The sequence below is a fragment of the Labeo rohita genome, chromosome 10 (assembly GCF_022985175.1).
Source record: "Labeo rohita strain BAU-BD-2019 chromosome 10, IGBB_LRoh.1.0, whole genome shotgun sequence".
NCBI classification, from domain to species: domain Eukaryota; kingdom Metazoa; phylum Chordata; class Actinopteri; order Cypriniformes; family Cyprinidae; genus Labeo; species Labeo rohita.
The window spans coordinates 5,362,780-5,376,423 of NC_066878.1; the positions used below are offsets into that span (position 1 = coordinate 5,362,780).

Below are 13,644 nucleotides of genomic sequence, written 5' to 3' on the forward strand. Positions count from 1 at the left end.
CTTGTCCTGCAACTCTAAACCACTGATAGGTACCTTTCTTTTTCCTTTTTACATGAAGAACCTGGAAAACATCTGATATTACAGATTCTTGCACAGAAGCTGACAGTGCACTTCAGTATCAGCCGCCTTCAGTAAAATGCCACAGTTCTGTTTCCTGTACAGTGTTTGGAAGTGTGTGTGTTCCTCTATAATGGAGGCACAACGGCCTTTCTCTTATCAGTGTAACTCTCCTCTCATCCATCATGGCTGCTCTCTGCTCTCTATGCATGAGTGAGTGTGTGTGTGTGTGTGTTCATGTAGTTTTGAATAACGAGCGGGGTGATGCTCCTGGACTTTGTTGAATGGAGATTCTACATCCAGAAGACAGCGAAAGACAAGAGAAGACATCCAGTGGACAGACAATACCATGTGCTTTCCTGTTTCCACCATTTCCAGCGCTGGATTTAGTGAGATTTACGACTCGCAGAACAGGCCGGTAGCCATTTTCCAGGAGAATCCAAAACATAAAACTAGATTCACTGAGCTGAACATTATTTCATTATTTCATTATGGCTGTATAAAATCTAATACTGAAGCTTCAATCTGACTGAAAGTGCTGGATTTAAGAATCTGCCACAGAAAAATACGGTTAAAATCCACTTTCTTTCTTTCTGTTTACATTGAGAAACTAAAATAGTGTATTCTCAGCTTTAACTCATTTTACCATATCATTTTTTTTTAGTACTGACTGAGTAAGATATGTCACATAAAAGATGGTTACATATAGTCCACAAGAGAAAATAATAGTTAAATTTATAAAAATGACCCTGTTTACATGCGCTTGATTCTTAATACAGTGTTGTTACCTGAATGACCCACAGCTGTTTTTTTATTTTTGTTTAGTGATAGTTGTTCATGAGTCCATTGTTTGTCCTGAACAAATTATTTGGTTTTTCAGTGTTTTGTGTATTTGAACTCTTTCCAGTAATGACTGTATGATTGTGAGATCCATCTTTTCACACTGAGGACAACTAAGGGACTCATATGCAACTATTACAGAAGGTTCAAATGCTCACTGATGCTTCAGAAGGAAACACAATGCATTAAGAGCTGGGGGGTGAAACTTTTAGAATTTGAAGATCAGGGTAAATTTAACTTATTTTGTCTTCTGGAAAACATGTACGTATCTTCTGTAGCTTCTGAAGGGCAGAACTAAATGAATAAAATATGATATTTAGGCAACATAAGGAAAATGTACACATCTTCAATCTGTTCAAAAGTTTTCACCCCACGGCTCTTAATGCATCGCATTACCTTCTGGAGCATCAGTGAGTGTTTGAACATTCTGTAATAGTTGCGTGTGAGTCCCTCAGTTGTCCTCGGTGTAAAAAGATGAGTCTCAAAATCATACAGTCAGTATTGGAAAGGATGCAAATACATAAAAAGGCTGAAAAACCAAAGAATTTGTTGAACCTGAAGGATCTTTCTGAAGAACAGCAGGCGGATCATTCAGGTAACAACACAGTATTAAGAATCAAGCGTATGTAAACTTTTGAACAGAATTCAACTATTATTTTCTCTTGTGGACTATATGTAAATGTCTTTTATGTGAAATCTTATTCAAGTCAGTACTAAATAAAAAATAACATGCATTTTGTACAATCCCTCTTATTTTGGTAAAATAATTAACATTTTGTAGTTTCTGCAATGTGTGTGTAAACATTTGACTTCAACTGTACATCAGGAGGATTTAGGAAAATTATGGGTGTCCATTATATTCCACAATCTGCACTGTGTATGTTCTCTCGGTCAATCAGATACGATTAAACCGATCTGTTGATCACCGTACCTACCGAGCTTAGATAGTATTATGGCAGACACCAGCAGCTTAAAACAGGCCTGGCTCGGCTCCACTAAGGCAATGCCACCCTAGTGCCAGATGCTAGGGTGCCAGGACCAGTTGGCATGTAATGCGCTATATAATGGAGCGAGCGGGAGGAGGGAAAGGCTCGCGTTGATGGTAAATAATTTACCGGGTTGGCCCATGCATCTGTGTAATCTGCCAAACCGGCGGGTTTAAAGATGCAGCGTGCTAGAGGAGGGGACAGCTTTCAGGGACTTTAGGTGGATCTGGATGTGGGGATGCGGGGAAGAATGTGTTTCTGATGGTTGATTGACTGCAGCGTATCTCACAAAGCCACCTAGAGGATGTGATCATTGCTTTGGAGGGTAAAAAGGCCTAAACACTATTGAACAGCACAGAGATAAAGTTCTGTTACTCTGTTTTGTAGGTAGCTTTACAGTCATTGACTGATTAAGTAATTAATTTTTTTTCTTTTTTTTTTCTAATTATTGATGATATTGCTATAAATATTTAATTTACATTAACCCAGGACTAGAGGCAAATATATTGTATTGTATTGTATTTTATTTTATGATTTATTTTATTTTATTTTATTTTAGAATTTATTTTATTTTATTAATGTTTACAGTTGATCATACTTTCTGTTCAGTTTATTTCAATTATTTTTTATTTTTTAATATTGGATATATTATATGAATTAATGATTGTATGTTTAAATTAAATAGATATCTATAATTGTTTTTTCTGTTTTTTTTTCTAATGACTGATATTGATGATATTGTTAGAAATATTTTATCTATATATTTATTTTTACAGTTTATTGCAATATTGTTACATTTATTTTTCATTGCTAATGATTTTAATGTTTTCATGTAGCATATTATATTAATTAATTGTATGTTTAAATTTTTATTTTATTGATGCTTACAGTTTATTGTACCTTCTGTTAAATTTAGTTTTAATACTTTTGTGTTTATTTTTTTTTAAATATTGCATATATTATATAAATTAATTATTGAATGTCTAAATGATTGATCTTAAGTTGCCAGATATCTAGAATTGTTTTTCAATTTTTTTAATGACTGATATTTATTGCTATAAATATTTAATCTATAATGCTAATGATGAAAAATTAACCAGGACTTGGGGCAAATATGTGTTTTAATTTAATTTAATTTTATTAAAATTAAGTTGCCAGATATCTATAATTGAGTCAAGTGTTAAATATAACCCTAATTTGAAATGGCTTTTAAACGAAACTGTGCTGATAGCAATTAAAATGCCCCTTAAAATCAGTTCAAGGGGCAAATTTTTCTGACACTGATTACAGTTCGTCATATAGGACAATTCAATGTTATTATAGCAGTTGTATGTATCAATATTTACTCAAATGACTAAAATTATTCCAGATCACAAATCGTGCAAGATGTTGACAATCTCACAAAGACCAAATATTTGATTCATAGCTTGACAGTCACTATAATTTCCTGTCAGTCATCCATGAGGTGCAGTTTCCCTGCATCGGTTTTGCTCGTTCAGCTGTTAAGCTTCCGTCACGTCACGTTTTGACCTCACCGTCTCTTTCCGTGCCGCAGTAGTCCGACAGCTTGTGTTTCCGTCTTCAGACCCCTCTGGATTTAACAACGACTTGCACATGCTCGAACTTGGCCCGGTTCCTGGAGATTTACTTTTATTGCGAGCTTTTTATCCATTCGCTAACAATATAAATGTACTTTTATGCACTGCTGTCCTTACGTACGAATGCAGGCAGATTGCATCTGCAGAAAAAGATGGAGTGCAAGAGTAGTGCTCAAAGGGGCAGGGGAACTCTCTTTTGGCCAGGCCCCGAGTATTATGTTGAAACCAGATGTTGAGAGATGTTTCCTCCTGGTCACGTGGGCCCCTCTGGTGCGGCACTTACATAAATGTCATCTGTACAGTAGCCAGTGCGGGCGGGAGAGCGGGAACGGAGGCCCAGCTGCTCGCTCTGGGAAGATGAAGAGTGCAGTGGGGTCAAAGCTACCCTCCACCACTTCTGTCTGCTCTCTGCCAGCGCTCTTTCTCTTCAAACATGAGAGAGACATGCAGACGTCAGCTGTTTGCGGCAGTCTTGCCTTGTCATTGTGTTACCTGCTCGTTGTGTTCAACCTGGAAGACATGTTGTGTGTGTACACTGGCGGTTAACGTGTTTTTTTTTGTTTTTTTTTGTACCGATCAGTGTTGGGTACGTTACTTTAAAAAAGTAATTAGTTATAGTTATCGGTTACTTCTCATAAATAGTAACTGAGTTGCATCTTTATAAAAGTAACTAATTACCAGGGAAAGTAACTATTGTGTTACTTTTTTAAAAAATGTTCAAATATGTCAAATAACTTCGATGCCCTCGATATTGAATATAGTAAATGAATAAAATATTGTACACTAGTCTACACTGTTTTAATTTTGCCTAGGGACAATGTGAGAGACACCTTCCAGGGACTAAATATCACATTATTGGAGTTGCTTCAACCCCAAGACATGAAAAACATCGTAATAACAAGAAAATATTGTGCTTTTGTAAAATAAAATAAACAGGGTGCGCTCTCTTCACAGACGTAAATAAACAACCTAAATCTCCGCAAATACGTGCCTCACAGATATTAGAAATATGTGTATAAGAAGCTTGAAATGTCTACTTTTAAATTAAGTAAGTCACATCGAAAACAAATATTTGCTGATGAAGTAATTCGTATGATACCAACGCGAGCTCCAGTTTTTACCATCTAAACTCATCTCTAGTGTAATCACACCAATAAACGGCTCCGCTTTTCAAATTTTAATAATTTGATATTTCTATAAACATTTCATATATAAAGTTAATGATGATGAGAAATTAACCAGGACTTGGGGCAAATATGTGTATTTATTTTAATTTCATTTAATTTTATGTTTACAGTTTATTGTATTACTGTTAAAATTATTTTATTACTTTTTTTAACATTGCATATATTATATGAATTAATTATTGTATGTCTAAATTATTGACTTTAAGTTGGCAGACATTTATAATTGTTTTTCAATTTTTTTTTAATGACTCCTATTGATATTTCTATAAATATATCATATATAAATATGTATTTTATTTTATTTTATTTTATTTGACTTTGTTAAATTGTTTAATTACTTTTTGTTTTGCATTTTTAAAATTGCATATATTATATGAATTATTGTATGTCTAAATTATTGATCTTAAGTTGCCAGATATCTATAATTGTTTTTCTAATTTTTTTTTGTAATAATTGATATCATGAGAAATTAACCAGAACTTGGGGCAAATATGTGTTTTAATATCATTTTATTTTATTAAAATTAAGTAATTGAGTCAAGTGTTAAATATAAACCTAATGTGAAATGGCTTTTGATTGAAACTGTGCTGATAGCAATTAAAATGCCCCTTAAAATCAGTTCAAGGGGCAAATATTTCTGACACTGATTACAGTTTGTCATATAAGACAACACAGTGTAGTTATAGCAGTTAGGATGTATGTATCAATACTTACTCAAATTACTAAAATTATTCCAGGTCACAAATAATGCATGATGCTGATAATCCGCCACAATTTACCTCAAAAGAAGAACGCAACGTAAAAATTATTTTATTGTCAATAATTTTATTGGAAAACAGTAATTTGCTTGATTGTTCGTTACTGAAAAAAGTAATGCCGTTAGTAACGGCATTTATTAATAACATGACATCTGAAAGCTTTAGATTACAATGTTTTTAAGATTTTCGGATTGATCTTCTTTGTCTGATCATTACTTAACACTTGGCGAAACCATAAAGTAAATTTGGAGTGGAAGGACTGAGGAGGAGGGTTTTTTGCAACTTCTGTAAAATCCAATTCTGTGTTGCCCATTATATTAAATATATCTGCTATGGTGACTCCTACTCTGCTAATGAAACGCGAGCGACTTCGGTAATGATGTGTATATCTTTATGCCGCAGTGGCGTAATGGCCTGCGTCCTGGCGATTACAGCACTCAGGGCGCCGTTTTATTCGGCCCCAGCGCTCAGTAATGTGTTTGTGCGTGGTAGGCATTCCTATACTGACTTTTAATGTGAGGGCTTTTTGTCCGGCCCGGAGATTTATTCACAGCCGTGTGTAATGTCATTTCATGTTGAAACACCCACCCTATGTTCAAATGAAAGAGGCATTGATGTTCATCTTAATCTGATATACTTTAATACCACGGCATCAAAATTACTCGACTGTAAGGGCCTGCAAGAGGAGGGAGGTGCGCTGCCATCCGAACTCGAAACAAAGACCCGGTTTGTTTTCTCCGAGGAGATTTTTTTGGTTTCTCTTTATGATTCTTTTAAAATGAAAATTTCATATCACTCAGAAACATGAGCTGAAAAGCAACTCATTCATCTGTAACTTTATGACAAGATGATGTAGTAATAGATTACAGTTGTAAATCTTTCTTGAGAACTAATTATGTCATTTTGCGCGTCAGCCGTACAGCTGTAGCGCTCATATGCATATACGTGGTGCTGCATTTTGCTTTTTGTTCTCGCTGTTTTTGCATGAGCAGTTTGTGCAGCAAAGGCGACTGAGTCATGGAGAACTCGTGCAAGGGAAAAAACGAGGGCATATCAGGAGAGAGTGAGAACGAGAGAGAGAGTGCAAATGCATACATACTCCTTAAAGCACACGCTGTCCTTTGCCCATAGTCGGGAGCAGCACAAGGTGATACTCTTTTGTGTGAGAGAGCGTTTGTGCGTGTGCTTACACACATGCGTGCACTCACTCTGTGTTTTTCCTCTTTTAAAAGAGAACAAAACCAGCCCTGGGACATTTGATAAATTAAGATATCCATTTGAATACATTTTGTGTATTTCTTCCCCAGTATTTTTTCCATCTGTGATCAGATGCCTGGCATTGTCTGCTCTCAATATCCTGAGTTCCACACATGCTACATGGAAAATAAATCTGGTGTCTATTCATTTCAAACACTCTTCGGAATCTAATATAGTAAAATAATAGTCCAACTTTGTCTGTTTTTTGTCTTTCAGGATTTGCGTAAACAGATAGCTCCTTTGCTGAAGGGCTTCCAAGCAGAGGTGAGTCGCCTTTCTAAATGTTTACTTGTATTTATTGTCTTGTGGTCATGTGTCATTAACTGTGGTGATGTGTCTTTTTTTATCTTTAAATACTTACTTTTTTCCCAGAACTGCTATAAATGAACCATTTGTGTCTTGTTTCCCTTGAAAAGTGTAAGCACTGTGACGCTATGAAAACATTTTTGTTTGTCTGATCACCTAAATCTGCCCAACAACAGCAGCACTGCCTGAACCAATAGTGTGAGTTTGGGGGCGTGACTATTTGCTTAACCAACCAATTGCTGATGGGGAAGTGTTCAGGGAAACTTGTTTGAAAACAGGCATGATTTCATTTGAGTTTCATCTGATTATGGTACTGGTGTGTATATTTTTATATATATATATAATATATAAATAATTTATTTATATATAATTATATACAATTTATTTAGTTATTTATTTTAATTCTGTTTTTAGAAATCCATTTGAAGCCAGAAAACAATTTATGGATTTGAACCTTTTTTTTTTTTTTAATCAAAAACATTTTTGGTGCAATTTATAATTCATTCCCAAAACATAAAGACATGAATACTGTATAACTGGTTTACATTAGACTATTTTCTACCTTAAAACATTCAGTAATGCTTTACAGTAAGGTTTAATGTGTTAACATTAGTTGTTAACATTTATTGTTATTAGTTAACATTAGTTATGCACTGTAAATGTCACATGAAAGCTTGTTTCTGTCACAGGATCAAAATTAAAAGAATAAATGCGACTTTTTATCTCACAGTTCACTTTTTTTTTTTTTTTTTACTCACAATTCTGACTTTTTTCTTGCATTTCTTAGTTTATATCTGACCATTTTAACTTATTTTCATACAATTCTGACTTTATACCATAATATGTCAGAATTGCAAGATATACCTCAAAATTGTGAGATATAAACACAAATCTGGGAAGAGAAGTCTGTTCTGTTTTTCTATGCAGTTGCGAGTTTGTATCTTACAAATCTGACTTTTCTTCTCAGAATTGCATGTCTATATCAATTGCAAGGTGCCATCTCAAAATTATGAGATTATATCATGTAATTCTAAAATATAAAGTCAGAGTTGCGAGATATAAAGTCAGAATTGTGAGACAGAGTCAGAGTTGTGAAATATAATGTCAGAATTGCAAGATAAAGTTAGAATTAAAATATTAAGTCAGAATTGCAAGATATTTAGTCAATTGCAAGGTAAGTCAGAATTGCGAGATAAAGTTAGAGTTAAGATATTAAGTCAGAAGTGAGATGTTAAGTCAGAATTGCGAGATATTAAGTCACAAAACTGTGGTGATGTCATTTTTTTTTTTCAATACTTTTATCCCCAGAACAGCTATCAATGACCCATTTGTGTGTTGGTTCCCTTTCCCTTTGAAAAGTGTAAGCACTGTGGCTCTGAGGTGTTATGAAAGCATTTTTCTGTTTGTTTGAGCACCTAAATCTGCCCAACAACAGCACTGGCTGAACCAATAGTGTGAGTTTGGGGGCGGGACTATTTGTTTGACCAACCAATTGCAGATGGGAAACTTGTTTGAAAACAGGCATGATTTTGGACGTTCGATCTGGTGATGTAATGGTGTAGAAAATAGAGCTTAGCTCATGTTTGAAAATTTATCTAATTTGGATTTTTTTTTGTTGTTCATTGTTTTCATCAAAACCATTTGAAGCCAGAAAGCAATACATGGTTTTGAACTTTTATTTTAAAATCAATAACTTGCCTCAAGCTTTGAGCTTTTGGTACAATTAATAATTCACATGAAGACATGAAGAAGGACACACATTCTGTATAACTGGTTTACGTCAGACTATTGTATGGTGGAATATTGTAATATCAAGGGAAAAAAATTGACTTTTTATTTACAGGCCCAAGAATTGTATTTTATCCAAAATACTTAAAATAGCCACTTTTGTGCATGTACAAGAACTTGTTGCAAAATCTGTGAGGGGAATTCTCTTGCCCTTCTGCTAAATTCTTGGTTTCCTATTAAAATGACTGGATTGCGCCTGCGAAAATTCACACGACAATAAACTCGACCGTTTCTTTAACATGTAGAGATTTCCAAAAAATAGATATGCTTTGCATGTGATGATATTAAGTAATTCTAATAAATCCTGTAATCAAAGCATCACATTTTCATTATGGATTACACTTATGGTAAAAAATGAGGAGGAGAGGAGATTGCATGGCTGTATGCTTGATTTTTATGTCCCTGTGTCAACATACTTTTGGCTTTTAGTGTATTTTAGTACTAATACAGGTGAAATGCAGTGAGAGTTGGGTGATCTATATAGGGAGGAGAGAATCAGTGATGGTTTCAGTTGTTTAATCAATGCAGCATGTCAAAGCTGTTCCGCCATCGGCCAGAGAGCGGTACTGTTAAACTACCCTCTCCTCCTGGCTTTACACAGCGAATATGACTCTATCATGCTCACACCAATTAATCTCACAACCTACCTTGTAAGGAAAGGGCGGAAAAAGTCCTGTTTGCTTAACTCGACACACAGATCTAGTGTCAGATGGCCCTCTCTGGTCTGATTATAGTCTCGACAGGCTAAAAAGCCCACCTGATTTCACAACAGCGCTTATTACGTGACGGTTTGTTTTTCTTGCTCTTGTTACTTGAGGTCTGCTTGTGTTGTACAAAGCTTCCATATTTTGTCAGCATCTAATCAGATCAGACAGTTTTGATACATTCTCGCTGTTTGCTGTCCCGCTCTTTTATTTCCGTTGTCGGATGAGAGCGAAATATTAATGATGTTTTCACTCCACGGTGCCAGGTAAGTCTATTTGTTCTGGGCCGAGCCAGAATGATGGACTTTTGAGTTTAACACCTCAAAGACAGAGTTTTTTTTTTCTAGTTAACCTTAGGGTGTAAACAAGTTTTCCTTTTAAAAGGATGCTGTGGAAATCAGTAACAACATCGTGGTAAATGACTACAGCTCTGTTTTGTGTCAAGTCATTTTTATACTTGGCTGAATATAATTTATTTATTTATTTATTTTTTAATTAGATCGCTGGGGTCTCAACTGGTGGGTCAGAGCAAATTCATCTGTCATATTCTTGGACACTTAGGGATAAAAAGATTTTGATGTGAATTAGTTGTGAAATCTGGTATTGAGACATTTATTTGAAAGAAAGTCCACCAACGTTGCTATGTTAAATTTGTCATGACATTTCGTAATTGTTTAAAAGTGATGTAAAATAAGAGTTCAGCATTTATCCTCAGGGTATTAAGCTGTGTTTACTTTGACAGGTCTCCTTAGTGGTCATTGCTGATATAGTTGAGAAGTGGGACATGGTGCTGTGTTCCATAAGTAATGTGCATTACTATTCAATATGACAGCAGGCAGATATTCAAATGCCCTCTGCAGCACAAACCTAAAATATCATAATAATAAAAGTATGTCAAGTGAGTTTCGTTACGAGCCCTACCTTCTTAAAAAATTCTTTCAGTTAATTAAGGTCTATTTTAGTTTGATGCAGTCTGTGTTTTGCTGAAGGAGTTACACCTAATGTTCCTTGGTAATTCAGTCAATTAGTTGTACTGTTGCGTGATATCAAATCGAGTTTGATTAGGTTTGATTATGCTGCGCTGAATAACTCGCTGTAAGCATTTCTTAATCTTTCAGTTACCAAGTATGAGAACTATTAAGTGTCTTTAGCACTTCTATGCTAATAGTATTAAATTATCTGAAAAGATATTCATAAACTTTGAAAATAGCTGTGCTTTTAAACAATAGGCCTTTCAGTTTGAGGTTTGTAAGGTATTTAACTGCCAAATTCTTCCAAATTTGGGTTCCGACTAACTCTTAGCCTCTTTTTATGACTCCAGAGAAGTCTGGTCCACCCACTTTTATAGGGGATACAGTCATTGTCAATACCATGGTACTGAATAGTATTTACACGGTGCCCTAAGGTACTTTAAAAGTTGACATTTAAATCATTTTATCTGACTTGATTTTTAAGTAAAATAAATATTTGTTTACACTGAATTGTTTTCTGTTTATTTGACTTTATAATACGAGTATACTTGTACTATATTTATACTTATACTAATTTATTATTATTTAATTATTTATTTTAATTTCTTATCAGATCCAGGCCAGAATGTTATGTTTTATTTTGTTTTATTTTGTTTTATTTTGTTTTATTTTGTTTTATTTTATTTTATTTTATTTTATTTTATTTTATTTTATTTTATTTTATTTTATTTTATTTTATTTTATTTTATTTTTTGTTTTGTTTTGTTTGTTTTTTGTTTTGTTTTATTTTGTTTTGTTTTGTTTTTTGTTTTAGTTTTGTTTTTGTTTTGTTTTGTTTATTTATATAACATTTGAAGTGGATCAAAAAAGTTAATCAAAGTTGTCCAAAAACATTTTTTTGGTTTTAGGACAGCTTTGATTAAATGTTTTGATCCACTTCAAATGTTGACTTTGACAAATGTTTTTAATTTAATTTAATTTAATTTTTTATTTTATTTTATTTTATTTTATTTAATTTTATTTTATTTTATTTTATTTTATTTTATTTTATTTTATTTTATTTTTTATTTTATTTTATTTTATTTAATTTAATTTAATTTTATTTTATTTTATGTTATTTTATTTTATTTCATTTTATTTTATTCAACATTTGGAGTGGATCAAAAAAGTTGTCCTAAGACAAGAGTGGGTATTGTTTTGGTTTTAGGACAACTTTGATTTAAATGTTTTGATCCACTTCAAATGTTGACTTTGACACGTTTATTTTATTTTATTTTATTTTTATATATATTTTTTTTTTATTCAACATTTGAAGTGGATCAAAAAAAGTTTATTAAAGTTGTTCTAAGACAAGAGCGGGTATTTTTTTGGTTTTAGGACAACTTTAATGAAATTTTTTGATCCACTTCAAATGTTGACTTTGACAAAAGTTTATTTTATTTTATTTTATTATTGACTTTGACAAAAGTTTATTTCATTTTATTTCATTTATCTCTCTTTCCCTCTAATTTTCTGCTCCACTTTTGCATTTCTGTTTAGTAAAGTGACAAAATAGTCTAAAAATAATAAAATAGAAAGTGAGAAGTGTCAATTTTCCTTTTCTTTGACCTCAAAAACACTTTCACTATCTCTTAAAGTATATTTCTGTATATGCAACGCAGCGTTTGATGGCCTTCAGCAGCACCTTGCGTTAAGAGGCAGTCAAGGGGGCTCGAAGCGCAGCGAGACGCGGCTCTTCTGTGCCGTATGTAACTTTGATGAAGTGAGCGCTATGAGTAGTGGCTCCCTGTTCTCCTCTCATGAGCCAGTTCTGCTGGCTAACTGCTCCATTATAGCTCATTGTGGTTTCGGAGCTGTGTTCTCGAGGACTAGCCTGTCATTAACGGAGGTAGTCGCCCCACTTCAAATCACTGCTTGGTTAAAAATAAATCCCCGTCCCACCACTCTAACAGTGAAATCGTTTCAAACCGACTATTATTTTTCGTCGTGAAATATTTTCCTTATTGACAGTGCCTGACCTTGACAAAAACGGCCCGGCTGCTCCAACCAGAAATGTACTATTTTTCGGGCATTTTTCTCAGACGTCAGCTATTTGACGATAATTGGCGGGAGGGATGGGATCGCTTGTGTTTTGTCTTGTCAGTCTGACCGTCCATTAAATCTTAAAATAGACGAAGAGACTTCAATTTTACAGCACCAATTTTAAACAAAAAAAGATAGAGCACATATATAATTCATAATGGCAGGCAGACCAATGAACACAGCCGTTTGCAACGGGCGAATGCTTTTTTTTCTGTTTAATTTCTATCTTCCGTTTTCCTGTAACGGTGGGTTTGTTAAAATAGCACGTTTGAGTCAGACCGACGCTGATCTCGTGGGTCAGTGCAGAGTCCTTGCCACATGTCATTTTTTCGTTTCGAGAGAGCGAGAGCCTCCTCTTTTCCTGTCAGGAAATGAGAGTACAATAGGGAGCTGTACATAGCACGCGGCTGGGGCCCTGTTTGGGGTTGCACACGCATGTGTGTGTAAATCAGAGACGGAGGGTGAGGGGGGTCACTGTACTTAATTGTAAAGAGTTTTTGCTCATTTATACTTCTGCCCCAGAGGCAAAGCCACATGTTACAGATGTTCAAGAAGACTTGATGTACAGTGCATGTATAGTTGACTCTAACCTCAGTTTTTTTTTTTTTTTTTTTTTTTTTTTTTCCTTTTTGGTGAGGGTAACTGAGGTGGTACTGGTTCACCCTACGCGAGATATGACGTTACCAAAGGAGACCAAAAAAAAAAATACTTTTAAGTGGTGTTTTGTTTTGTGGGCCTGGCTTACTTGGTGCCTTTTTCGAGATGAGACATGAACAAAGAAAAAAAAAAAGTGCTGTAGCATTGCTTATTTTTGTTTTGTTGTCCTGGCTCACTTAGTGCCCTATTCAAGATAAGACATTAGCAAAGGGAAAAAAAAACGCTATAGCATTGGTCATTGTTTTTGGTTTTTGTTTTTTTTTTTTGTTGTTGTTTTGTTTTGTTTTGTTGTCCTGGCTCACTTGCCATATTTGAGATAAGACATGAACAAAAAAAGTGCCATAGTATTGCTTATTTTTTGTTTTGTTTTTGTTTTGTTTTGTTTTTTTTGTTTAGTTTTGTTTTGTTGTCCTGGCTCACTTTGTGCCATATTCGAGATAAAAAAAAAAAGTG

At 34.2% G+C, this 13,644-nt stretch overlaps 1 protein-coding gene across 1 annotated transcript in view; it reads left to right on the top strand.

Annotated features, from left to right (window-relative positions):
- cux1a (cut-like homeobox 1a) overlaps positions 1–13,644 on the top strand; it is a 152,564-nt gene that overhangs the window by 59,488 nt on the left and 79,432 nt on the right. The window contains 1 exon segment of the mRNA XM_051120322.1: positions 6,900–6,947. Within this exon segment, the coding sequence (XP_050976279.1) occupies positions 6,900–6,947 (48 nt within the window).